Below are 25,941 nucleotides of genomic sequence, written 5' to 3'. Positions count from 1 at the left end.
GATCACTGTATGCATTGCTCAGGCGCTCCATGTTTGAAGGAAGGAGAAACACAGCTTTGATGGTGTTACAGCTTTTCAAAGGGTAGGGCGTCTTTAGGTTGAGAGAACTCTGGGCACTTACATACCTTGTTTGCAAAGTTGGGCTCTACCACATACTGCTTCTCATTTTCAACAGCACCTTCAATGGTAATGAAGAAAATGTTGATTCCTGACTCTCTTGCAAGTCTTGAAGCCTCCTCCACCTTGTCTGTGGGCCAGCCGTCCACAATTACCACGGCCACGTTGGGAGCACCATGTCGGTTCCCATTGGCTTTTGAAAAGAAGTTCTTGCTCACAAAGGAGATAGCCCGACCTTAAAGAAAGAAAATTTGTGTTTGGATGATCATACTGGTCATAAATACAGGAACAGATCACAGTCTTAGTAGGCAAAGGCTATTATGATACGGTGTTGTTGTTGTTGAATGCTGTCTTGTCAGTTCTGACCTATAGCGATCCTATATAGGGTTTCCAAGGAGTGGCTGGTAAGCTTGAACTACTGATGTTGTGGTTCAAACCAACTATGCAGTCCAGAGCATTAATCCACAGCACAACACCAGGATTCCAATGACTCACCAGCAGAATATTAAAAAAAAAGAAATTTGGGTTAATGTATTCAAGTACAGGAAGGAGAAACCTCAATTAATGGCAGCCCAACCAATATGACCTTCCCAGTAAAGCTTAGATGTTTTAGAATGTTTAAAACTAAAAGTATTCATTTGAAGTAAAAAGTGCTTTCTAAAGGCTTGTTGTTATGGTTAGGTGCCATCAAGTTGCTTTCTGACTCATAGTGACCCTATACAGGGTTTCTGAGGAGTGGCTGGTGGATTTGAGCTGCTGACCTTGAAACCCTCAGTTAACCCCAAAATGTAATTAAGCAAGAAAGCAAAGTGCTGTAGTTGAATTCTCCCCCTAGGCAGTGTTGTGAATAATTAGAAAGAGCAGGATTTCATTGTAAGGATCCTACGGATAATGGGTGTTTTGCAAAGGAGACAAATGAAGGAACAGGGGACACCATAGTCTGGGAGCAGCACTGTTGTAAAATGGTGGCCTGAGGGAGCCAGACTGGAATGTTCTAGAGTACATTAGTCCGGAGATTGCTATAATGCATGACTGGAGGGCTGCTGAGGGACTCAACCCATGGCTATGCAAATGACACCTTTCAGAGCTGTGCAGTGCTCAACCTGTGAGCCAAGGTTACCTCTAGACTACATTACATCTAGAACTCACCCCAACCTACGTTTATGGAATACAGGTCTTCCAAGCTCTTTCTTTCCTCAGTCCTCAGCATCCAAGTTACTCTGCTTCTCTGGGACGAGAAGGGGAGACTGGGAGACAGTAACCCACACAGAGATTTTGCTGGGACTTGAATCAGTTAAGGTATGGGCCTGTGTGACTAGGCAGCCCATGAATTACCATTATGCCCTATTTCTGTTTACTGATGAAGATCAGTGGGGCTGGTTCTAAGCAGACTGTCTGAGTCTGCTTAGAATATATATATATTATATATATAATATTTAGTGAGAGAGACTTTCATGGAACAAAAGGGTCCCCTTCTCTGCCTGGTCACTGGACCCATCCTAAGCCCCTAAGATGGTCCCACACTATTTCAAAGATTGTGGGAGGAAGAGTTGGCTTGCAGTGATGATAGCCTCTTGGTCCTGCAGCCTGGGTTGAGCCCAGGTGTGGGGACTTTGTTCTGGAGTGTGTGGCTTCTTTTTTCATAGCTGCAGTACTAAGCCAAGGGCACAGGCCAATCTGGCCAGGGAAAAGCTGTGACCACAATAACTAGGAGACTATGTTCTAGTCCTGGCTGCACCACCTGTGAGCTGTGCAGCTTTGGGTATTTCACTCCAGGTTTCTGGACCTAGATTTCATTGGAACAATCTGCTTCTGCTAAGTGCAAAGATTATGTGGTGTTACAAAGCTTTCCAACATGTCTTTCCCAAGTTCATACTTCAGAGCCTCAAGAAAATCTCATCTTCTAGGGCCTCAAGAAAATTTCAGGGTCACCTTCCTGACTTGTTGTACCTGGGATTGCCAAGCTGTAGTGCTAAAAGCCCCAGGTCCTCCCTGGAAAAGTGGGGCAAATGGACCCCTTAGAGTCAGCATAGCTGCACTGAAGTAAAACGTACTCTTACCAATCCTGAGAGAGCCAGGCTAGGGTACTTGAGTATTCACAAATCCCCTGAAATTATACACAGTGTTTTGTATATGTTAAATATTTATCTGGGTATCTCATCAGATTCTCCAAGGGTTTTCAATATAAAAAAAAAAAAAAAAGTCAAGAATCACCATCTTAAGATGTTAGGATCACTATCATTATACTGTATGCTTTTCTGGTTTGGCCTAGTATGCTGACTTTATTGACTAGTATAGTTTTACCTGTCAAATAAGATCAAATGATTACATATGTGGTTGTTGGAGAAATGTCTTGGAGAGCCTGTGTGTATTGGTTATAGAAAACTTGGCTGCTTAGGAAAAAATCTTGGTCTCTGAGAGCTGCTTTCTCAGACAAGGAGTAATTTTCTTTAAGGCCCAGGACACCCATCAATACTCTCTAACTCAATATCTGAACACAGAGAAACGTAAGCTCACTCCCTGACCCACCCACCAAATTTGGAGATCATGGTGAACTAGTGCTCAACACACATTCCAAGAACCTTCCATGTGTCTTGAGAGCAGAGTTTGGAAATAGGAGAAGTACATTGTCTAGATTCCCTTGTAACTAGGGTTGGTTCTAAGGCTAGTTTTAATTCTACAAATTGATGTACTCATATGTGATTTTGGAAAGTAAAAATGAAGCAGAGACTGAACTTTTCTTTCTGTTCTTTCTGTTGACAGGTATGTGTAGAATATTTGACTTCTCTATAGTATGTTAAGGAGCTCTGGTAGTATAGTGGTTACGAATCAGGCTGTGAGCTGCAAGGTCAGCAGTTCGAAACTATGAGCTGTTCCGCGGGAGAAAGATGAGGCATTCTGCTCCCGTAAAGATTTCCAGCCTCGGAAACCCTGTACAGGGGAACTGACTCCATGGCACATAACAACAACAACATAGTATGTTAGTAGGGATGTCCATGTTTAGCATCATTGGTGCTGAGATGGTAGCATGCTGAGCATCTGTTTTGTGGGTGTAAATACAAGTGGGCAGGGAATGGTTCTGGAGCTGGCACCTGTAGCAGCAGCTTCCTGATCATGGTGGTTTCTTAGCTAAAGCAGGTTTCTGAATTGGCTATAAGAAGCTGGCAGAATTCATAGCATGATTTTCTAATCTTGGAATAGGCAGCAAGTTCTCTGGAAGCCCTGGTTCTACAGGGAGCTTTTGGAAGACATCCCTGGAAACTCAGCCTACAGCCAGTTTCTTCTGGGATTGCAATAATTCTGGAAACCATGTAATGCTCTGAAATAAATCTCTCTCTGCTTAAGCCAGTTAAAGTAAATTCTGTTCTCTGAGCCCAAACCTTAATCAATACGAGGCCAAGTTAGAAGATGTGATTAGATTAAGACACCTCATTGATTTCATCAAAGAAATACTATCTTCTGAAGTCTTTCCCAGAAGACACTATTGGACCTTCACTGATGTAAGTATAAAGTTGAAAACAAATCAGAAATTAACTCTGTTATGTTTGTGATGAGGTACTATTGATTTAGAGGCCTGGAAAGCAGTGATTTGGCCAGTGTTGATTTAGCATTGTTCAAAGGTCAGAGCTCTAGAGTTGCCAGATACTAATATTCTGGTCACTACAGAGAAGCACACTGAAGTAGGGAGAGAAATAATTGATCAGATTTACTATAGGATACTCTCCCAAGAACGTTCTATTCTTGTGTGTGCTCCATGCCAAGCAGCTACTGTGGATTACATCTCCATTTCCCTGGACTTTGATAAGAGGAACAGGTTCCCTGAGAAGTGGACAATCAGGTCTCCCAGTGCCTCCTAAAGCCAAGGCACCATTTTAAAATTAATACACTGGCATGTGCTCCTGAGCAATCTTTGAGCTTGGTCAGTGTGGAACGGTTTCCTAATGCCTATCTCCTAATATTGGGCGGTGGGGAACTGTTTCCTAATGCTTGGCCACATCTTGGTAAACCAATAAAATGGAGTGTGTGGACCTGCCTTGTTGAGGATTAGACTTTGGATTTCTAGTCAGCTCACCCAGGTCAGACACCTCAGGAGACTCAGCTTGCAACAAAGAACATATCTACCTCCACAGTCGTCACTACAACCATAGTTGATAGGAAAGAAAATTTCAAGGGAAGCTTCCCAAATGAAATTGGTTACAAATTTATAAAGTTAAATAAATTGGCTTGTAGGCCAATCAGGAACTAGTCACAGAGCATTGCTACCTGTCCTAAAGATGGTGCCACTCTCAAAAGCCAGGTGTTAATGCAGCTCTGCAGCATACATTATGGTGATTCTTCCCCCAGAATCAATGACAATACTTTAGAAAATATGCAGATGTTAATGTGAGTAATTTATGGATGGATTACTTTTTTTTTTAATCTCCCATATAGAATGGTAAAGAACCCTAGTAGAGTGTTTTTAGTGCTTGCCTGCTATCAGAAAGGTTGGTGGTTCAAAGCCACCCAGAAGCGTTTCAGGAGAAAGACTTGGAGATTTGCTTCTGTAAAGGTTGTTTTTGTTAAGTGCTGTTGAGTCAATTCTGACCCATAGTGACCATGTATAGGGTTTCCGAGAAGCAGCTGATGAGCTTGAACTGCCGACCTTTTACAACCTAGAAAACTCTAAGGGGCAGTGTTATTCTGTCACATGAAGTTGCGAAGAGTTGAAATTGACTCAATGGCATCTAACAATAACAAAAGCATATAAAATGTTAGAGGGCAGTGGTAGGATTGTAGTCTTCCATGTGGGAAAGCTGCCACTTGTCTGTCCATTTGTTTCACTGTGTTGGCTTGTGTATTGTTCTGATGTTGGAAGCGATGCCATTGGTATTTTAAATAACCACAGGGTCACCCACGGTAGACAGGTTTCAGCAAGCTTCCAGACTAAGCAGACGAGGAAGAAGGAGCAGTGAACCACTTCTGAAAGACTATTGTTATTAGGTGACATCAAGTCAGTTCTGACTCATAGCAGCCCCACGAACAACAGAATGAAACACTGCCCGAGACTATGTCATCCTCACAATTGTTGTTACGCTTGAGCCCATTGCTGCTGCCACTGTGCCAATTCATGTCATTGGGGGGTGGGAGGGTTGTCCTCTTTTTTGCTGACCCTCTACTTTTCCAGGCATAATGTCCTCCAGGGACTGGTCTCTCCTGATAATATGTCTGAAGTATGAGAGATGAAGTCTGAAGGGTCAGTCACTGAAAACCTTATGAGTAGCAGCAGGATATTGTCAGATATAATACCAAAAGTGTTTCAGGTTGTAAGGGACTCAAAATATGACTGGGGAAGCGTTGTCTCCTCAAAGTAGAGTTGACCTTAATGACATGGATGGAGTAAAGTTTTCAAGACCTTCATTTGCTGATGTGGCACAACTCAAAATGAGAAGGAACAGCTTCAAACATCCATTTATCTGGATGTTGAATGTATAAAGTGTGAATCTAGGAAACTTGAAGTCATCAAAAATGAAGTAGAACATGTAAAGGTAGATGTGCTAGGTATTAGTCAGCTGAAATGGACTGCTATTGGTAATTTTGAATCAGACAATCATGGTTTACTATGCTGAGAATGACAAACTGAAGAGGAATGATGTCACATTCAAGGTCTATCTTGAGCATTTCAAAATCTATCTTGAAGTACAACGCTGTCTGATAGGATAATATTTATAAGGTTTTACGGAAGATCAGCGAATACGACTATTAATCAAATTTATGCACAAACCACTAAAGCCATTAATGATGAAATTGATAAATTCTACCAAGTTCAATTTGAAATTGATCAAACATGCAATCAAGATGCATTGATAATTATTGACAATTAGAATGCAAAAGTTGGAAACAAAGAGGAAGGGTTGGTAGTTAGAAAATATGGCCTGATGATAGAAATGATGCTGGAGATAACATGATAGAATTTTGCAAGACCAATGACTTCTTCATTGCACCTTTTTTCATAAATGGTGACTATATACATGAATTCACCAGATGGAATACACAGGAATCGAATTGACTACATCTGTAGGAATAGATGATGGAGAAGCTCAATATCATCAACCAAAATAAGGCCAGACCATCAACGCTCATATGAAAGTGCAGGCTGAAGATGAAGAAAATTCAAACAATTCCGCAAGAGCCAAAATATTACCTTGAGTATTTGTTGTTGTTATGTGCCGTGGTGTCGGTTCCGACTCATAGCGACCCTGTACAGGGTTTCTGAGACTGTAAATCATTATGGGAGCAGAAAGCCTCATCTTTCTCCTGTGGAACAGCTGGTAGTTTTGAAGTGCTGACCTTGCGGTTTACAGCCCAATTCGTAACCATTACACTACCAGAGCTCCTTGAGTATATGCCACCTGGGTTTAGAAACCATCTCAAGAACAGATTTGATGCATTAGATACTAATAACCGAAGGCCAGAAAAGCTGTGGGTTGACATCAAGAACATCAAAGACAAAGAAAACAAAAGGGTCATTAAAAAGACAGGAAAGAAAGAAAAGACCAAAAAGTCCCTCAAAAAAGACTCTGATACTTGCTCTTGAACATAAAGAAGTTAAAGGAAAAGGAAGATATGAAGTAAAAGAGCTGAAAAGAAGATGTAAAAAGGCAGCTTGAGAAGACAAAGTAAAATATTATGATATTAAAATTAAATTTTAATTAAAGACCTGGAGTTAGAAAACCAGGAGATAAGAATATGCCCAGAATTTCTCAAGCTGAAAGAACTGAAGAAAAAAATACAGGCCTCTGTTTGCATTGTAGAAGAATTCTATGGTCAAAATCCTTCAATATTGCAAGTTGAGGCTTGAATTTTTCCTTCAGTTCTTTCAGCTTGAGAAATGTTGTCAGGAAGGACCAATCTCTGGAAACGGATACTAGGAAGGACCAATCTCTGGAGACGGATACTAGGAAGGACCAATCTCTGGAGACGGATACTAGGAAAGACCAATCTCTGGAGACGGATACTAGGAAGGACCAATCTCTGGAGATGGATACTAGGAAGGACCAATCTCTGGAGAGTCAATAAAAAAGAGGAAGACTCCCAACGAGATGGACTGACACAGTGATAGCAACAATGGGCTGAACGATAGCACAGGACCGGGTGGTGTTCCATTCTGTTTTAGGTAGGGTCACTTTGAGTCAGAACTCACTCAGAGGCACCTAATAACACATTTGGGGGATCTGGACTTGATTCCTAGCTAGTAAAGTCTTGTGTGTTGGTATGATGCTGAGTAGATTTCAGCAGAGCTTCCAGAGTACGATGGACTAGGAAGAAGGTCTTGGTGACATATTTTCGAAAATCAGCCAATGAAAACTGTGTGGCTCACAACAACCCAATCTGCAATTAATCATGGGGATGGAACAGCAACTGGCAGTGTTTCATTCCATCCTATATGGGACCACCATGAGTCAGGGGAGCAAGCAACAAAAACGTACAGAATGTTAGAAGACACCCATATAGAAAGAGAATCATGGTAGCAAGAGGGAAGTATCCTGAATCCAGATCACATACCTACATTAGAAAGCCCTCCTCTCAGGGTAATTTTCTCTATAGCTGCTTTCACGTCTCTGGAATTCATATGAGTCTTGAGGTTAAATTGGATAGCGGGGTTATCTCTGGAGAGTCAGAACAAGAAATAAGAATTAGCAGGGAAGTTATTACTTTAGGAGAAAATCAGAAAACATAGTCTACTCTTTCATATACAAATACAATAGAATAAAGTCAAGCTGGCGTTTAAAAAATGCCCCACTATTGAATGGTTGGTGGTTCAAACCCACCAGATGTTTTATGGGAGAAAGATGTGTCTGTGTGTTTTGCAAAGATTTACAACCTAGGAAAACCTCTGGGGCAGTTGTACTTTGTCCTATGTGGTTTCTGTGAGTCAGACTTTACAGCAATAAGCTTGGTTTTACGTAGACAGAAGTAATGGAGAAATGAGGAGACTGGAGTCCTTTTTTAAAAAAATATATTTTATTGTGAATTGTGTGATAGTCTACATGGGAGAACATTAGCTTTACATTCATTCCATCACCTATCATTTCATTGGCATAGTTACCATCCCATCCATGCATCCTCACCCAAACAAAGGGTGTACCCTGTAAGCCTGCAAACCGCACCCCCCCCACCACAGTCCTCAGCCCCTTTCCATCTCGGGATCCCGAGTCCCCAGCCACACCATCTCTTGATGTCGTTGTCTTCTCTGCCTCCATCTCAGGCCTCACTGCTTCTCTGGGTAGGATCCCGCTTTCTGCTCTTCTCCCTCTATAGTCCCAGGGTCCTCCGCTCCTAGACTGAAGAGTTAATCACTCCCCTCCTTGCTACAAAATGTCCACCTTTAGATTTCCAACCCTCACAATCAGTCCTGATAACAATTATTCACCACTGCATCACAAGAGACCCATCTGTATTTTGTTTCATCAGCCCTTCCTGGACAGGCTGGATACTATTCACTGGAGACTCTACCTTCCTCCACGCCCTTTGGATCTAGGTTCCCTCTTGAAAGCTTGTAAGCCAGTCACTTCTTACCTTTGTATCCCTCCCCCCATTTTGGGTAGCCAATGTCCAAGTTGCCCCTCCCTATCTACCCTTTGTGTGGAGGGGGTGGGAATAGTTCTTGCAGCAGGGATTTGTTTCCTCTTTTGAGCTACTGCATTTATAGGTGTAGGTCATGTTTATTGAATTGTATCAGATGATGCTTTTTTTCCTCTTCTTTCTTCTTTGGGTTGAGCTCTGTTTATCCAGTCATTGAAGTCTGGTCAAATGGGCATCATCTGTAAGTGTGGGTGTTCTTACGTCTGTCCGGCCTCTTTTTATTGTCTGGCCGTCCCGCTCTCCACTCTAGACCTCTGTGGCTGTGTCATTGTGGAGTCCTTTTTAATGTGTATAGAGAAAAACAGCTTATTCTAGAACTCAGAAGGTGTGTGTTCCAGTTCTGGCAGTGCCATTTCTTAGCACTTAACTTTTCTGGGCCTCGGTTACCTTACCTAGAGTCAAAACACAATCACCACACTCATCATACTGCTAGTGATCAGCACGGTTGTCAAGTGGGAGTTTGCCAATGTAAGGATCATGTCTATAGATAGAATGCCCAAAGTTCCTGGAATGTCCTAGACATGAAGAAAATTTCAGCTATTAGCCACAATCTGAGTTATCCCTAGAACTAGAAATGCATTTTAAAAGTGATGCCAAGGAGAAGATAACACTCCATCCTCCTTATCATGTAGCTCCTGAAAGCAGGAGAGATTACTCAAATCTCATCTAGAGAATCAAAGTCTATTGTATCCAGGGTTGAAAAAGATTAACTGGAGTGTTAGCTGCTGCCAAGTTGGCCCTGACCTCATGCACAGTGAAATGAAATGCTGCGCTTTCTAGGGCCGTCCCCAGGATCTGTTGAAGGTCAAAACCATTGTGATCCACAGGGCTTTCTTTGAATATTGCAAGTGTATCTCCGGACCTTCCATCTTAGTCTGGACGCTTTGCTGAAACTTGCTCAGCATCATAGCAGCACACAAGCCTGTAGTGACAGAGAAGGAGTGGCGGCTGCCATGAGATCCTCTGGCCAGGAATTGAACTGGGTTTTCAGCATGGAAGATGAGCATTCTACCATTGAATCACCACGGTCCCTAGACTGGAGGGTTGTTGTTGTAAAGTGCCATGGAGTCAGTTCTGACTCATAGAGACCCTATATAGGGTTTCCAAGGAGTGGCTGGTGAGCTTGAACCTCCAACCTTGTGTTTCAAACTGCCCTTACAATCCAGCACATTAACCCACAGCGCCACACCAGGACTCTAGACTGGAGGGTGTATGCATGCCCACACCCAGGATGAAATGAGCATGAGTTGTCAAAGATGCCTTGGGAAACAAGGACACTGATCTACACGCAGAAGGGCCCTATTTGGTTTTAATATTCTGTGACTGCTGCTTTGAAATTCTTAATAATTTTTAAATAAGTGGCTCTTATATGAGCAGCCAGACCTTGAGAAAAGAGAAGTGGACACTTAAAAAGCAGCCTTTCCACAAACACCAGGACTTGATCGAAGAAGCAGCTCTGGGTAGTTTTCCAGGGGGTTCTTGATTAGTCCTTCTGGAGACCCACTGTGCAGTCACCAGGGAACTTCTCCCACTTGCCTTCGATATATTTAAAGTGTAAAGCGGTTTGAAGGATACCCTACTGCCTGCCATTTTATTAGTGAATTGGAGGGACAGGTTCTTCAGACAAAACCAAAACCAAATGGTCAGAAGGCATGCATTTCTAATAGGAGGTGATGCAAAGTTGGGAGAGTAGACCAAGGGAAGTTTAAGACGAGCTCTAACACTTGGGGGACTTAGTGGCAAATCCCAGACTAAATCCACTAACCACACCCAATGAAAACGGAGTCCCCAGGATACCAAACAAAAAAACCTGAACATGTTACCATCAAGTTGATGCTGGCTCACTGCAAGTCTGTGTTGAGTGGAACTGCTCCATAGGGTTTTCTTGGCTGCAGTCTTTATGGAAACAGATGTCTGGCCTTCCTTTCATGGTGCTGCTGAGTGGGTCTGCACTGTCAATCTTTAGGTTAGCAATTGACAGCAAACCATTTGCATTACTCGGCCTTTTTGTATGTTGTTGTTAAGTGCTGTAGAGTTGGTTCCGACTCATAGCGACCCTATACAGGGTTTCTGAGGCTGTAAATATTTATGGGAGCAGAAAGCCTCATCTTTCTCCTGCAAAACAGCTGGTAGTTTCGAACTGCTGAACTTGAGGTTAGCAGCCCAACTTGTAACCACTACACTACTGAAGCTCCTTTTTGTACAGGGTCAAACAAAAAGAAACAGACAATAGCAAAGCAAATGGCAGAAGGAGAAAACTGGGTGTTTTAGCTGAATGGGAGCTTACTATAAATCTACAGTGTGAACCAGCTACAGCAAAGCCATACTGCTGGAAGGACGTCGAAGTGCAGCGGAGAAGCCACACAGACAGAGATCCATGTCCTGCTTTATTTTTTAATTCCAGGCCTAAAGGCTTACACATCTATATTCTTACAGACCTTTTTCAGTCAGTGCTATACTCTCCTTCCAGCCACCATGCTCAAAACCTGAATTTTGTCTTTATTTACTCCACTCATACAAGCTGTGAGGAAAGTCCCCTCTATCTTTTGTCATCATTTACTTTCCCCACCCCACCCCACCCCCAGCTCTATGGCAAGCCCAAGATTAGGGCCTGTTTTTCCAGCTTCTGTTATAAGATTCTCTATCATATAATGCCAGTTTTTTGCATATCTCTTAAAGAGCACATCTCCCTGACTGTAAAACTCCTTTGCTCAAAAAAATCAGGGATTCTCATTGTTAATTTTCATATTTTTGATTCCAAAGCCAGCCTAAATTTAATTGCAACTTATTGTTTTAATGCTGTTCTTACCTTCTCCCTTTCCCTCCCTATCTTCTCCTACCTTGTTCTATAATCTTGTCAGAATTAACTGCTCACTGTGTCCTAGGTTTCTAGCATTGTCCTTTTGTTTTTCTTTTCCCTCACAGGAAAGCCCAAATCCTGCTCCCTTATCCCCAGCTCCAGCTCCCTGTCTGTCTTCCCCTTGTCCCCAGCTGACAACGTTTGTGCTTGGCTCAGAATTTTCTTCCCCACAACACCTGACACCTACAATTTTGAAAACAAGTATTTTCTTCATTCTTCTTTTATGTATCTCTATCTTGGTGTGGCACTGTAGGATAAGTACTGGATCATAAGGCTGTTGTTGTTAAGTGCTGTTTAGTTGGTTCCTACCCATAACGATCCTGTATTGGGTTTCCAAGGAGCAGCTGGTGAGCTTGAACCACCTACCTTGCAGTTCAAATGGCTTTGAAGTCTGGCATATTAATCCACAGCGTAGGGTGCTCAAACCCACCAGAAGCTTCTCTGAAACCCTGTTCAGGGTGACTATGGGTCAGAATTTAACAAAATCACCACCACCTCTAAATGTTAGTGTTCCTTAGAGTGCTGTCTCTTACCATGCATCTCTTCTTAATTTATGCACTTGGGAAAATCCCTCTTTCATGAATCCCGAGATTAAGAAGAATCCCATATAAAATGAATCCCATAAATTAAGAGATACATCAGATAGCTCTATACAGCTCCATCTAGGATGCAGTGTACACCTGGGGTTGTTGTTCCACAGGCTTGTCAGGTTTGATAGTTGCAAATCTGAACTCTTATATCTTCCAAGCTTGTCTCTTCTTCTGCATTCCCCCTGCTGACTGGTTGTTAAGTGTCTTAAGTGGAGTTGAGTATTTTACTTTGAGCACCATGCTGCTGCTTCCTCTAGCTGTATTTTATCATATTGCTGTAGACAGTTACTGTTAGGTGGCTATGACTCATGTAGTTGTTGTGAAGTGCTGTCGAGTTGGTTCTGACCCTTAGCGACTCTGTATAGGGTTTCCGAGGAGCAGAAGGTGAGCTTGAACTGCTGACCTTGCAGTTCAAATGACTTTGAAGTCTGGCTCACTAACCCACAGCACCACACCGAGACTCCTAGTGACCTTATATATAACAGAAGGAACACAGCCTCGTCCTGTACCGTCTCTGCTATCCTTGATATGGACGCCTGGTGTGGCGCTGTAGGAGCAGCACTGGACTGCAAACCACAAGGTCAGCAGTTCAAACCCATCAGCCACTCCTCAGAAACCCTATACAGGGTTGCTATGAGTCAGCACCGACTTGATGGCACTTAACAATAACAACAACATTGTGTCATTCTAGTTCATTGAAGATTTTCCTTGGTTTTGCTCTCTACTTTTCCAAACATGATGTCTTCCTCTAACAACTGGCTTTCCCAAAGTAAGTAAAATGAAGCCTCCCTATTTTTCACTTCTAAGGAGCATTTTGGTTTTATTTCTTCTAAGATCCATTCACTTGTTCTAATAGCTCATGGCGTAGTCAATATTTTCCACCAGAATTACAGTTCACATGCCTCAGTTATTCTGACTTCTTTTCCCATTGTCCAACTGTTGCATGCACCTGAGGTAATTGTATCGTTTGTTTTTGTTGTTAAGTGGAGTTTGTTTTGACTCATAGTAACCCTTGCATTCAGTTTCCGAGGCTATAAATCTTTGCAGGAGTTGAAAGCTTCATCTTTCTCCAAAGGAGCAGTTGATGGGATCCAACTGCTGACCTTGTGGTTCTCAGTCCAGAGCTTCTCCTACAGAGCCACATGAATTTATGTTCACAGGCAAACAGATGCTTAATTAATTGTTAAGTGCTGACAAGGCGATTCCAACTCATAGCGACCATGCATAGGGTTTTAAAGGAGCGGCTGGTGGATTTGAACCACTGATCTTGTGGTTAGCTATCCAGTGCTTATCCTACAGCACCACACCTAATTTTATTTAATGTTTTTTCTTTTTAAAATATTATTTTCCTTGCTAGTTTGTAATGTCTTGTAGAAGGGAATCTCTATCACATTTATTTCTTTTTAAAAATGGATTGAAAGGTTAAATCTGGGACCTCTGAGACCTTTTCCAATTGCTAAAATTATGAATAAAGGCAAAACCAGAATTCTTCCACCAAAGGATTTACAAGTAATTGAAATATAACCAACTAGATCGATTTTACATCACTATTCCCAGCTAACAGTATATCACTAGTACATGACAAACACTCAATAAGTATTTGTTTTATAATTCAATTAATTCATTAGAATGACTGATGAGTGACCTTCAGACTTGGTACCAGAGCAAACAGGTGTGTCCCTTTTCAGGAAATATGGGCTGGTGGTCTGACACCCTCATCTAGTTACTTTTCACAGATGGAAAATATTTTTAAACTTTAGGGAGCATTTATGTTTTTATGCATGTAGAATTTTAATTATAATTTTACTTCAAGTTTTCATTAAAGGAAAACTTGAAGTAAAATTATATATATATATGCATATATATGTATATATGGAGTATATATGGAATATATATGGAGTATATATGGAGTATATCTGGAATATATATGGAGTATATATGGAGTATATATGGAATATATATGGAGTATATATGGAATATATATGGAGTATATATGGAATATATATATATATATATATAGAGAGAGAGAGAGAGAGAGAAAGAGAGAGAGAGAGAGAGAGAATGAGTATATATATATGGGGGTTCTGGTAGTGTAGTGGTTGTGAGTCGGGCTAGCAACCTCAAGGTGAGCAATTTGAAACTACCAGCCATTTCATGGGAGAAAGATGAGGCTTTCTGCTCCTGCAAAGATTTACAGCCTCAAAAACCTTGTACAGGGTCGCTATGAGTTGGAACCGACTCCATGGCACATAGCAACAACAACATATCTATATTTATATCTATCTATCTAGATATAGATAGACAGATAGATAGATAGATAGATAGATAGATAGATAGATAGATAGATAGATAGATAGATAGATATAGATATAGTTTTTGTTCTCGGCAATATCCAAGATGTCAATTGAAAGTAAGAGTGAAAATAAACAGGTTTACAGCTCAAGGAGAAAATATAACTTGCTCTACTAATGTAGTGCTGTAGGATTAGCACTGAACTACTGTCCACAAGGTTGGCAGTTCATAAATACCAGCTGCTCCTCAGAAACCCTATATAAGGTTGCTTTGAGTCAGAACCAAATTGATAGCACTTAACAACAACAAATATTTGGGAGAAGAGTAAGACTAATGAAGAGAAATGACAGGGAGCCAGATGTTGGCTTTGTCTTGTTGTTGTTGTTAGGTGCCACTGAGGTGGTACTGACCCATAGTGACCTTATGCACAGCAGAACGAAATACTGCCCGATCCTGAGCCAGCCTCACTACTGTTGCCACGCTTGAGTCCTTCGATGCTGTCACTTTGCCAATCCGTCTCGTTGGGGGTCTTCCTCTTCTTCTCTGACCCTCCACCTTACCAAACATGCTATCCTTCTCCAGCAACTGGTCCTTCCTGACAATATGTCCAAAGTATGAGAGATGATGTTTGGCCATCTTGGCCTCCAAGGAGCACTCTGACTACACTTCTTCCAGAATGGATCTATTGGATCTTTTGGCAACCCATGGCACCTTCAATATTCTCCTCCAACACCATAATTCAAAAGCATCAATTCTTCTATGGTCTTCTTTATTCACTGTCCAGCTTTTGCATGCATATGAGATTATTCAAAATACTATGGCTTGGGTCAGGCACACCTTAGTCCTCAAGCTGACATCTTTGCTCTTCAACACTTTAAAAAGGATTTGTGGAGAAGATTTGCCTAATGCAATATGTCGTTTAATCTCGTGACTGCTGCTTCCTTGTTGATAGTTAATCCAAGAAGAATGAAGTCCTTGACAACTTCACTCTTTTCTCTGCTGATAACAATGTTGCTTATTGGTCTAGTGGTGAGGATTTTGTTTTTTTTACATTGAGATACAATCCATACTGAAGGCTGTGCAAAGAGCTGGAATCAGAAAACCAAAAAGGAAGAACATGCTCAGCATTTCTCAAGTTAGGGGAACTGAAGAAAAAAGTCAAGCCTCAACTTTGTTATTGAAAGATTCTCTGGGCAAATTATTGAATGATGCAGAAAGCATCAAGAGAAGATGGAAGGAATACAGTGAGCCACTGTACCAAAAGGAAATGGTTGATGTTCAACCATTTCAAGAGGTAGCATATGATCAAGAGCAATGATACTGAAGGAGGAAGTCTAAGGTACATTGAAGGAATTGGCAAAGAATAAGGCACCAGGAATTGATGGAATAAAATTAGAAATTTTTCAAGAAAGTGAGGCAACATAGGAGGCACTCACTCATCTATGCCAAGAAATTTGGAAGACAACTATCTGGCTAACTGGAAGAGATCAGTATTTGTGCCCACTCCAAAGAGGTGACCCAACAGAATGTGGAAATCATTGGGCAATATCTTTGATATCCCATGCGCGTAAAGTTTTACTAAAGGTAATACAGAAATGGCTGCAAGCATACATTGACAGAGAGCTTCCAGAAGTTCAAGCCAGATTCAGAAAAGGTCGTGAAATGAGGGATATCATTGCTGATGTCCTTTAGATCCTATAGTGAGAATATCAGAAAGATGTTTACCTGTACTTTATTGACTACGCAAAGGCTTTTGATTGTGTGGATCATGACAAAGCTATGGACAACATTGCGAAGTATGAGTATTCCAGAGCACTTAATTGTGCTCATGAAGAATCTGTACAAGGACCAAGAGACAGTTGTTTGAGCAGAACATTGAAACACTGAATGTTATAAAATTAAGAAAGGTGTGCGACCAGGTTGTGTTCTTTCACCATACTTATTCAACCTGTATGCTGAGCAAATAATCCAAGAAGCTGGGTTACATGAAGAAAAATGTGGCATCAGGATTGGAGGAAGACTCATTAACAGCCTGCGATATGCAGATGATACAACCTTGCTTGCTAAAAGTGAAGAGAACTTAAAACATTTACTGATGAAGATCAAAGAGCGCAGCCTTCGGTATGGATGAAATCTCAATGTAAAGAAAACAAAAATCCTCACCACTGGACCAATAAGCAACGTTGTTATCAACAGAGAAAAGATTGAAGTTCTCAAGGACTTCATTCTTCTTGGATCAACTATCAACACTCAGAGAAGCAGCAGTCAAGAAATCAAACGACATATTGCTTTAGGCAAATCTTCTGCACAAATCCTTTTTAAAGTGTTGAAGAGCAAAGATGTCAGCTTGAAGACTAAGGTGCACCTGACCCAAGTCATGGTATTTTCAATAATCTTATATGCATGTGAAACCTGGACAGTGAATATGGAAGACCATAGAAGAATTGATGCTTTTGAATTATGGTGTTGGAGGAGAGTATTGAACGTGCCATGGGCTGCCAAAAGAACCAATAGATCCATTCTGGAAGAAAAGCAGCCAGAGTGCTCCTTGGAGGCCAAGATGGCCAAACATCATCTTTCATACTTCGGACTTATTGTCAGGAAGGACTAGTCACTGGAGAAGGATATCATGTTTGGTAAGGTGGAGGGTCAGAGAAAAAGAGGAAGACCCCCAACGAGAGGGATTGGCCCAGTAGCAGCACCGATGGACTCAAGCGTGGCAACAATAGTGAGGTTGGCTCAGGATCAGGCAGTGTTTCTCGTTCTGCTGTGCATAAGGTCGCTATGAGTTGGTACCGACTTGATGACACCTACCAACAACAACAACAACAATGACAACAACATTCCCTATAGCAGACTCCTGGTATGGCACTATAAGGTAACTACTGGACAGTGAACCACAGGTTGGCAGTTCACACCTACCAGCTGCTCCTAGGAAACCTAGTACAGGGTTACTATGAGTCAGAATTGAGTCTATGGCACTTAACAACAACAATATCTCCTACAGCTAGAATCATTCAAAGCTCCTTTTTATCCCCCCTTTAAGTCATTTCTTCAAGGTTATAATAAAATAACCATATTTTCGCTGTTATTCTTAAGGTTTTCTGTGACAAATCCCTTGAAATTCCTTATTCTTACTCTGTTCTTAGAGTCCTGGTGTGGCACTGTGGGTTAATGTGCTGGGCTGCAAAGTCAGTTTGAACTGCAAGGTCACTATGGGTTGGGACTGACTCAATGACACAACAATGACACTGTTCTTAGTCTGTCAACTCAACTGAACCCTGTCTACCGTGGGTGACCCTACTGGTATTTGAAACCCCAAAGCCATAGTTTCCAGCATCACAGCACCATGAAAGCCATCATAGAATGACACACTGACAGACGCCTGATAGACAATAGTTAGTTTCGCTTTTTTTAATGGCTAGAATGTGATTTGTGGACTTAGTCAATGAGGTAAACCATTTCTGAGATCAGGACGATATTCTGGGTGACCAACCCTCGTAGTTTGCTCAGGACTGAGGGATTCCCTGAGCATATTATAGGTTATTCTAGACTTAGACTGAGCTTTCCCAAGTGGTAATAGGGAGAAAGCTAGATTTGGCTCTTGCTGACCCCACTTTAGAGTCTCTCCCTGCTCTCTTCTCTAGGGCTGGATGAGTGAGTACTCCAGTGCAGAACCTTAGAGTGGCTCTGACAATGAAGTTTTATTACATTATTTAAATCCTCTGACCAGGACATGCTGGCAGGTGTTGGCTGGCTGGTAGACTTGTTCCTTGAGGACAACATCTGGCTTTGAATAAAAAATATTCTGCCTCCAACCCCTTATAGAGCTGAGCAATTAGGGCCAACCTAGACAGTGTGGCCTGGCCTTTGCACAACTCTGCACTTAAGAATGGACACTCCAGCCTTTCTCACAATTCTTAGGACTAGAGACAGGGGAGCAAATCTTATTGTCAACCTTGTCTTTTGTTGTTGAAGTTGTTGGGTGTCAATGAGTTGATTCTGCCTCCTGGTGACCCCATGGATCTCTGGGTGGTGCAAAGGCTAAATACTTAACAATTAACCAAAAGGCTGGCAGTTCAAACCCACCCAGAGGTACCTTGGAAGAAAGGCCTGGTGATCTGCATCTGGAAGATCACATCTTTAGAAGCTCTTTGGAGCAGGTCTACTCTACACATGGCGTAACTATGACTTAGTTTTCAGGTGGGTCGTTTCTGTGATTGTTGTGTTGTTGTTAAGTGCTGCTGAATCGGTTCCGACCCATAGTGACTCTATATAAGGTTTCTGAGGAGCATCTGGTGACCTTGAACCACTGACTTTGCAGTTCAGACGACTTTGTAGTCCAGCACATTAACCCACAGTGCCACACCAGTTTTTGTAATTAGGAACAATAATTCCACATATCCGCTCAAAAGAGTAGAAAATTAACCCGCATGCCTCCTGTTTGAGGAACCATGGACATACAATCTGCTGATCCTGAGCCAGCTGCCTAGACAAATGACTTCTCTGTAAGCTCAGAATTACAGGGCAGAAGTGATATGTCTGAGCAACTGAGCTTCTCAGACACCACTGTGCATCTGGTCACCTGGGGATCTTGTTACAAAGCAGATTCTGATCCTGGAGGCCCTGAGCAAAAACATCCTAGATGAGACTGTGGACTGCGCTTGAGTAGTAATGTCTTGGAGGATCCTTTAAGGGCCAAGGAACTCAGCAGGAAGGGAAGAACCTAGAAAATAAATCTAGAGAAGGGCAAGAGAGAACACAGCCTGTGTGAGAAAGTCCTGCCCTGCTACCCTGCAAACCAGGCAGGAGATGGACCCAAAGTCAGCTCGGTCTGCTGCAGGAATATACCTGCCTTCACTCTACAGTTGCATTTTGATTACACAATAGAATCACCCTGGAGAGCTTTAAAAAATGGTAATGTCTGAGTCTGCCACAGAAATTCTGATAGAATGATCCTGAGGTTTAGTCTGGGTATGAGGAGTCTTAAAAGCTCCCCCAGGAGTTCTAATGTGCTTGTGGAGAGTGACCTGCTTCTCTGGGGGAACATGATTCTCAGAGGTCCCTGGAAAAGCCCAGTGAATATTGATGTGAGTTTAAAGGAGCTGTTTTGCAAAAGTGGTGGAAGTCAAGTGCAATTGTTACTTTGTGTGTACTGTCAGGAGAATTGTGTGGTGGGGAATAGAAAAAGTCTAAGATGTTTGTGCAAAGTATACTTAGAGCTCATTGGGCCTCAAGACGCAGCGTTCCTGAGAAGCTCGAAGCTCCAAGTGTGGAGCCAGTGGCCACACTAGAATTGGTATCAACCAGTGCGGTAACTCATGGTGTGCTTACTCATGGACCTTCTCATGTACCAGACCATATAGAATCCTTAGTCATGTGTTTTGTACTAATGCTACTCAGAAATCATAATTCCCACATATCACAGATTGTAATGGCAACAGTAGTGACAAAAACAAATAGCAAAATCAAAATGACACCTTGAAATTACAAGATTATGTCCAGACAAAAACCATATGATTCTAAGTATCATTGTAATTACATAATAGTGACAGCTCTGACCAGAGCACATTGTTGTTGTTGTTAAGTGCCATTGAGTCGGTTCCAACCCATAGCAACCCTGGATAGGGTTTCCTAGGAGCGGCTGGTGAGCTTGAACTGCCAACCTTGCAGTTCAAACGGCTTTGCGGTCTGACGCATTAACCCACAGCGCCACACCAGGACTCCAGGACCAGAGCACATTAGAAGGCTCAAAAAGTAAATCAGCATAGAGTTTTAGCCTTGTAGGTATGGTGATACATATTAGCTAGTTTTTTTTAAAAAATGTTTTTGTTTTATAACTAACGACAGGAATATTTTTATAAAAACTGATATCTTTCTGCTGAAACACTGCGCTAAAATTTTATAGATAGTCATTTTGGTGTTACCTCCTCTGAAAGTACCATCTGTATCCCCTTAGTCACACCACTGGTGTGGTGGAATCTTTGCAAATGCCCCTGGGTCCTGAAGAATCAGTGTGCAATGGATAAGTAGTGGTTTGGGGGTCCTAGTGCTCCTGCCAGTGGTGTAGATGGAGCACCTGATGTGAGTCAGGAGACACTTTCAAGATGAGCCCTTCCACTTGGAATCTAGGAAGCTGAGTTATCCCTTCCTGCCTTAGGAGGTGCAGTAAGTAATTCCCAGCCTCAGCTACAGAGGAGAATCAAAGATTACAACACTGATGTCTGGGCCTTCCTTACTCTCTTGCCAGGTTCAGATTGAATAGGTCTTGGGTAGGCCAAAGTGTCAGCATTTTTAAAAAGCTCCTTCCTGACACGAGATAGTCTCTTCCTACTCTAAAGCTCTATGGTGCTGCAGTGATCGTCTCTTGGGCCCCATCCTGGCTTGTGCCGCATCCCCCAGGCTGCCGACTCTTTCCTGTATCTGGCTCATCTGTCTTTTGCCTGCAGACTTAGAGAATCTGTCGGAGGGGTTTTTATTGCCAGGTCTAGAATAGTTTTCCTAGGGCTGTGTCTGTTAAATGGCTTCAACAATACACATTTACCATCTTACAGTTTTGGAGGCAAGTCCAAAGTGGGTGTTGCTGGGCTAAAAGTCAAGATGTTAGCAGGGCTGCGTCCCTTCCTAGAGGCTCTTGAGAAAAACTGTTTCCTTGCCTTTTCCAGCTTCTAGAAGGCTGACAGGTCGTCCCTTCCTCCATTTACAAAGTCAGCAATATCACATCTTTCTAATCCTTTTCTATAGTCACATCTTCCTCTGACCCCTTCTAGGAAAGGTTCACAATTTTTAAGGACTCGTGTAATTACATTGTACTCATTGAATAATGCAGAACAATCTCCCTCTCTGTGGTCCTTAACTTTAAATACATCTGCAAAGTCCTTTTTGTCAAGTAAGGTAACAGCATATCATAGGTTCCAGGTATCAGCAGGTGGACAGCTTTAGGGTCCATTGTTCTGTTTATGGGAGTCCTGGTGTGGCACTGTGGGTTAATGCGCTGGACTGCAAGTTCAGTTTGAATCACAGGTCGGTGGTTCAAGCTCACCAGCCGTTCCTTGAAAACCCTATACAGGGTCGCTATGGGTCGGAACCAACTCGATGGCAATAGCAATGGCAAATTCTGCCTATAACACCAGACTTGACTCATTGCTTCTGCTTCTGTTGTCCTGCACTTGGTGCCTCTGCTGAACTATGAAATCCTCTGCCTTTTTTGGACAGAAAGTGAAGCTCAGCTGAGAGCTTGGCTGAGTCCTTTGATCCAGGGCTGAGGGGAGGGTGTGCTGAGAAGGAAGGAGAGGAAGGGAATATAACCCAATTCAGAGCCACTGCTTACACAGAGTGGAACTGTTAGAACCACTAGCAAAGAAGAGTTGATTACATTTTTAAATGAGGAAAAGCCAACATTCCTCCATATTTTCAAAATGTTTTCCAATCTTGATATCCTAGGGTAGAGTCAAAGATCAAAATAACATATGCAATTATGTTCAATTTATACTAAAATTGAGGATTACAATTTCTGGAGGACATTTAGCACCCGTGGATCTCAATTGCAGCTAAAATGTAATCCATTTGACCTTGTTCATTCTGTTTACTAGAGTTTACCTAACAGCTACTTGTTCTGACTGCTTTCATTTGGCCTTTGGTGTTCCTGTTGGTATTAAGTACAGTTATGAGCTTGTTGGCTACATAATTTTAAATTTGAATGCATGTGTAAAACAAGGGCTGATCCTTGGCCTTTTGTTCAAGCATAGCATCTCAACCTTTGTTCTTGGGAAGGACTTTAATTATCAGAAGCATTCTTGGCAGATAACCTAAATCCTCAGCAGGCTATTTGAGCTTTGAAGTCAATTTTATGTGACACTTGGAGATTAACCTGAGATTAATGTTTGCCTTCTTCTCAGCTATGTGTTCTTGGGAAAATCACTCAACCTCTCTGAGTCAACATTGAAGGCATGCGATGATGATCATGGTAGGAATGTTGTGTGGTTGCTGAATGGCTAACATGAGGCTCTGTATGCACAGAGATGGGGAAAGGAGAGAGAGAGTCTTCCAGTTGTCACAGTGCTTGAAGCATTTCCCCAGACTTGGGAAAGGAAGAAAATTTCAGCCAATACAAGGTAAAATTATGAAGGAACAGAAACCAAGAGCTTGGCCGAGGATGCTGGTCTGTGGAGAGGAGAATATGGTGAACAAGTTGAAAGAAGTAGAGATATATGGTGAACAAGTTGAAAGAAGTAGAGATGGAAATGCAGGGAGATGGGCAGGGAGGGGAGAGCTAATGACTTGTCAGTCCTGAGAACACTTTCCTTACTATACACCTCCCTTTGTCTGAGCTATGTGGGATGGCTTTCTGTCCCTGGCACCCAGAAGATATTTGACTACGGCATTTGCCGTCTGGATGTGGAATAAGCATTGCATTTTGTAAACCAAACTATTTTTCTAACCCTTTTAATTAAGAAACTTATATCCCTTTTGCTTTCTCTTAATACTTGTTATTGTTCGGAGCCCTCAAATTGGTTCTAACTCACAGCAGCTCTACATACAACAGAATGAAACACTGTCCCATCCTGCACCATCCTCGCAACTGTTACATTTGAGTTCATTGTTGACCTGTATTTAGTTTGGATCTTTCAAATTCTAACTCCAGCTCTTAGAGAAAACCATGGATTGGGCTCTTTGAGTGGATCAATGTGTAGTATGGACCAGTGGCCACTGAGGGGACAAGCATGAGAGGAAGGAGAAATTCTGATCGCAAAGTCCTTGTCCCTTGGCCAGATCCTTCCCATGCTAAGCATCCCCTTCAAGTGCTTATTCTTGATGGGAGTGGGGGGCTGTTTCTTTGTACATCCTCATTTCCTCACTGTAGCAGGAGGAGGTAGGACCAGGTGTTTTCGAAAGCCATGGTTGCCTGTGATTCTAAGAGAGCAAGTGTAATTCGAGTGGGAGTATAAAATTTAGTCCACTGATTATCAGTCAGTTTGTCCTACTTGATGGTTTGTGTGTTGTGATGCTGGAAGCTATGCCAATTAGTATTTCAAATACAGCAGGGTCACCCATAGTGGACAGGTTTCAATGGATCTTCCAGACTAAGACAGACTAGGAAGAAGGACATGGAGATCTACAAATTAGCCAGTGAAAACCCTATGCATCCCAACAGAACCTTGTCCAATACAGTGCTGGAAGATGAAGCCCCTAGGTTGGAAAGCATTCAAAATACACACTGGCTTATAGCAATGGCCTCAAGTATAATGATGATTGTGAAGACAGTACAGGACTGGTCAATGTTGCATTCTATTACGGCTGCGATTGTCATAAATCAGAGCTGACTCAATAGTGACTAACAACAACAGCAATGAACTTGACTGGAACCTACAATGCTGCTCAAGGAATCAGGTTTCCAACCTGGTATTGTAACCACAAAAGGAGATCTGGTAGTGTAGTGGTTACGAATGGGGCTGCTAACCCCAAGGTTGGCTGTTCAAATCTACCAGCTGTTTTGCGGGAGAAAGATGAGGCTTTCTGCTCCTGTAAAGACTTACAGCCTTGGAAACCCTGTGCAGGGTCACTATGAGTCAGAACCGACTCCATGGTACTTAACAACAACAACAACAATCGTAACCACAAGGTCAGCAGTTCAAACTTACCATTCATCCCTTGGAAACTCTATACAGGGTTGCTGTAAGTTGGACCAGACTTGATGGCACTTAACAAAAACAACATTGTAAGCACCTGCCCTTCCTGGTTTTCCTTTCCAGGAAACATAGGCTTCCAGACTGTATCTACCTCTGTATCTGTACCCTCTCCTACCTGACTCCCTCCCATTAATACAGTTTGATAAAGGACTGAAGAGAGACACTCAGGGAAGAAAGCCGGCTAATTGAAATCAAAAGCAATTTCAGCTGGACAAGCATGTTTCCCTTTCAACCTCATCCTTCTCTTCTCATGCCAACCTTCAATTAATTTTATTCCCAATAGATGGATGCATGACCTCCGTGTAAGCCATCATTGATCATCTCAGCTTGATTGGAACCCTAAGGGTGTAAGGAAGCGGGAAGCGGCTCACCTAGTCTGTTAGTCCACAATTAAATTTATGGGGTGTCTTGGGATGCAGACTCAGTCACTGAATTACAGGGCACTGGGACTGGCAGAGAGTCCTCATAAATCATCCAGTCCAGTCCTCTGCCTTACAGATGGCAGCACTTACATGGAGAGGTTAAGTGACTTGCTTAAGGTCACACAGCAGAGCGAGGGCAGAATTCAGATATCCTGTCTCCAAGTCATTGTGCTTACCATTCCGCCCTGCTGCCAGAGGAGGGCAAAGATGATGGATTAGTATGTAGGAGCAGAAAATGAAGAAAAACAGATACACATTTCCCTTAAATGCTCCAAATTAATAAAGACTCTGGACTGGAAGAGGACTGTTTAGAAAATGGAATTAGGAAATACAGAAGTGAACTATCGCCTTCAAATGGTGATCAAATCAGAAAACTGTGGAGAAAAATGTGTTGTTGTTGTTGCTGTGTTTGGGCTGGGCCAACAGTTAATTATTTGTCTTTCTCTGACACATTTGTTCTTTAATCCATATTCTCGCTTGCACACACTATCTCCATGCCATCTCTGTTTTTCTTGACATATTTATCACTTTATTTTCATACTGTACTATAAACTTTGGCATGCACCAACTTCGAGAACAGCTATTTTTAATGCAAGATAACACACCGAGCTTTGAACCCCAAATAACATTGACCAGAGACATCTGGTACTCAAATGCTTACATTTTTCCTACAGAGAAACCTGCTATCAGTTCACTGTCTTTAAAACACAACAGGACTAAAAACAGGCTGGCATTTTAAAAACTAGAAAACAATGACCAAAAAATAAATAAATTAAAAAAAAAAATTTTTTTTTTCCTGTTTGAAATAATTCACAAGAGAGCTCATTTCACACTGAGTGAGCATTTGCAGCAGTTGGTTATTTTTATATAATTAACTCTTTAACTACAACAAGGGCCAGTTTACAAATCTACTAAATTTCTTCCAACGAATAGAAGATAATGCTGAATGAGTTATTGGAATTTACTTATAAAAATGCTATAGGTTCTTAGGAAAATAAAACATTTTATGTGTATTACTCTTGACAACTCAAAAACAAATATTCCAGTGGCAAAGGTCCCTTAGATGATGCAAATGGCTTACTCTTGACTGTTCTGGTGTGGCGCGGTGGGCTAATGCGTCAGACGGCAGAGTCATTTGAACTGCAAGATTGGTGGTTCAAGCTCACCAGCTGCTCCTTGGAAACCCTGTATAGGGTCGCTATGGGTCAAAATCGACACAATGGCACTTAACAACAACAACTAACCTAAGCTTAATATGGTAAGTTGTTGTTGAGTGCCATCAAGTCGATTCCGACCCATAGCGACCCTGTATAGGGTTTCCAAGGAGCAGTTGGTGAGCTTGGACTGCC

At 42.0% G+C, this 25,941-nt stretch overlaps 1 protein-coding gene across 1 annotated transcript in view; it reads right to left on the bottom strand.

Annotated features, from left to right (window-relative positions):
• VIT (vitrin) overlaps window positions 1-25,941 on the bottom strand; it is a 207,136-nt gene that overhangs the window by 7,802 nt on the left and 173,393 nt on the right. Inside the window, 2 exon segments of the mRNA XM_006839358.1 lie at window positions 126-352; window positions 7,660-7,763. Of these exon segments, the coding sequence (XP_006839421.1) occupies window positions 126-352; window positions 7,660-7,763 (331 nt within the window).

This window comes from Chrysochloris asiatica, unplaced genomic scaffold (genome assembly GCF_000296735.1).
Source record: "Chrysochloris asiatica unplaced genomic scaffold, ChrAsi1.0 scaffold00024, whole genome shotgun sequence".
NCBI classification, from domain to species: Eukaryota; Metazoa; Chordata; class Mammalia; order Afrosoricida; family Chrysochloridae; genus Chrysochloris; species Chrysochloris asiatica.
Note: the sequence above shows the minus strand (reverse complement) of the source record. Positions and strands in the feature narration are given on the sequence as shown.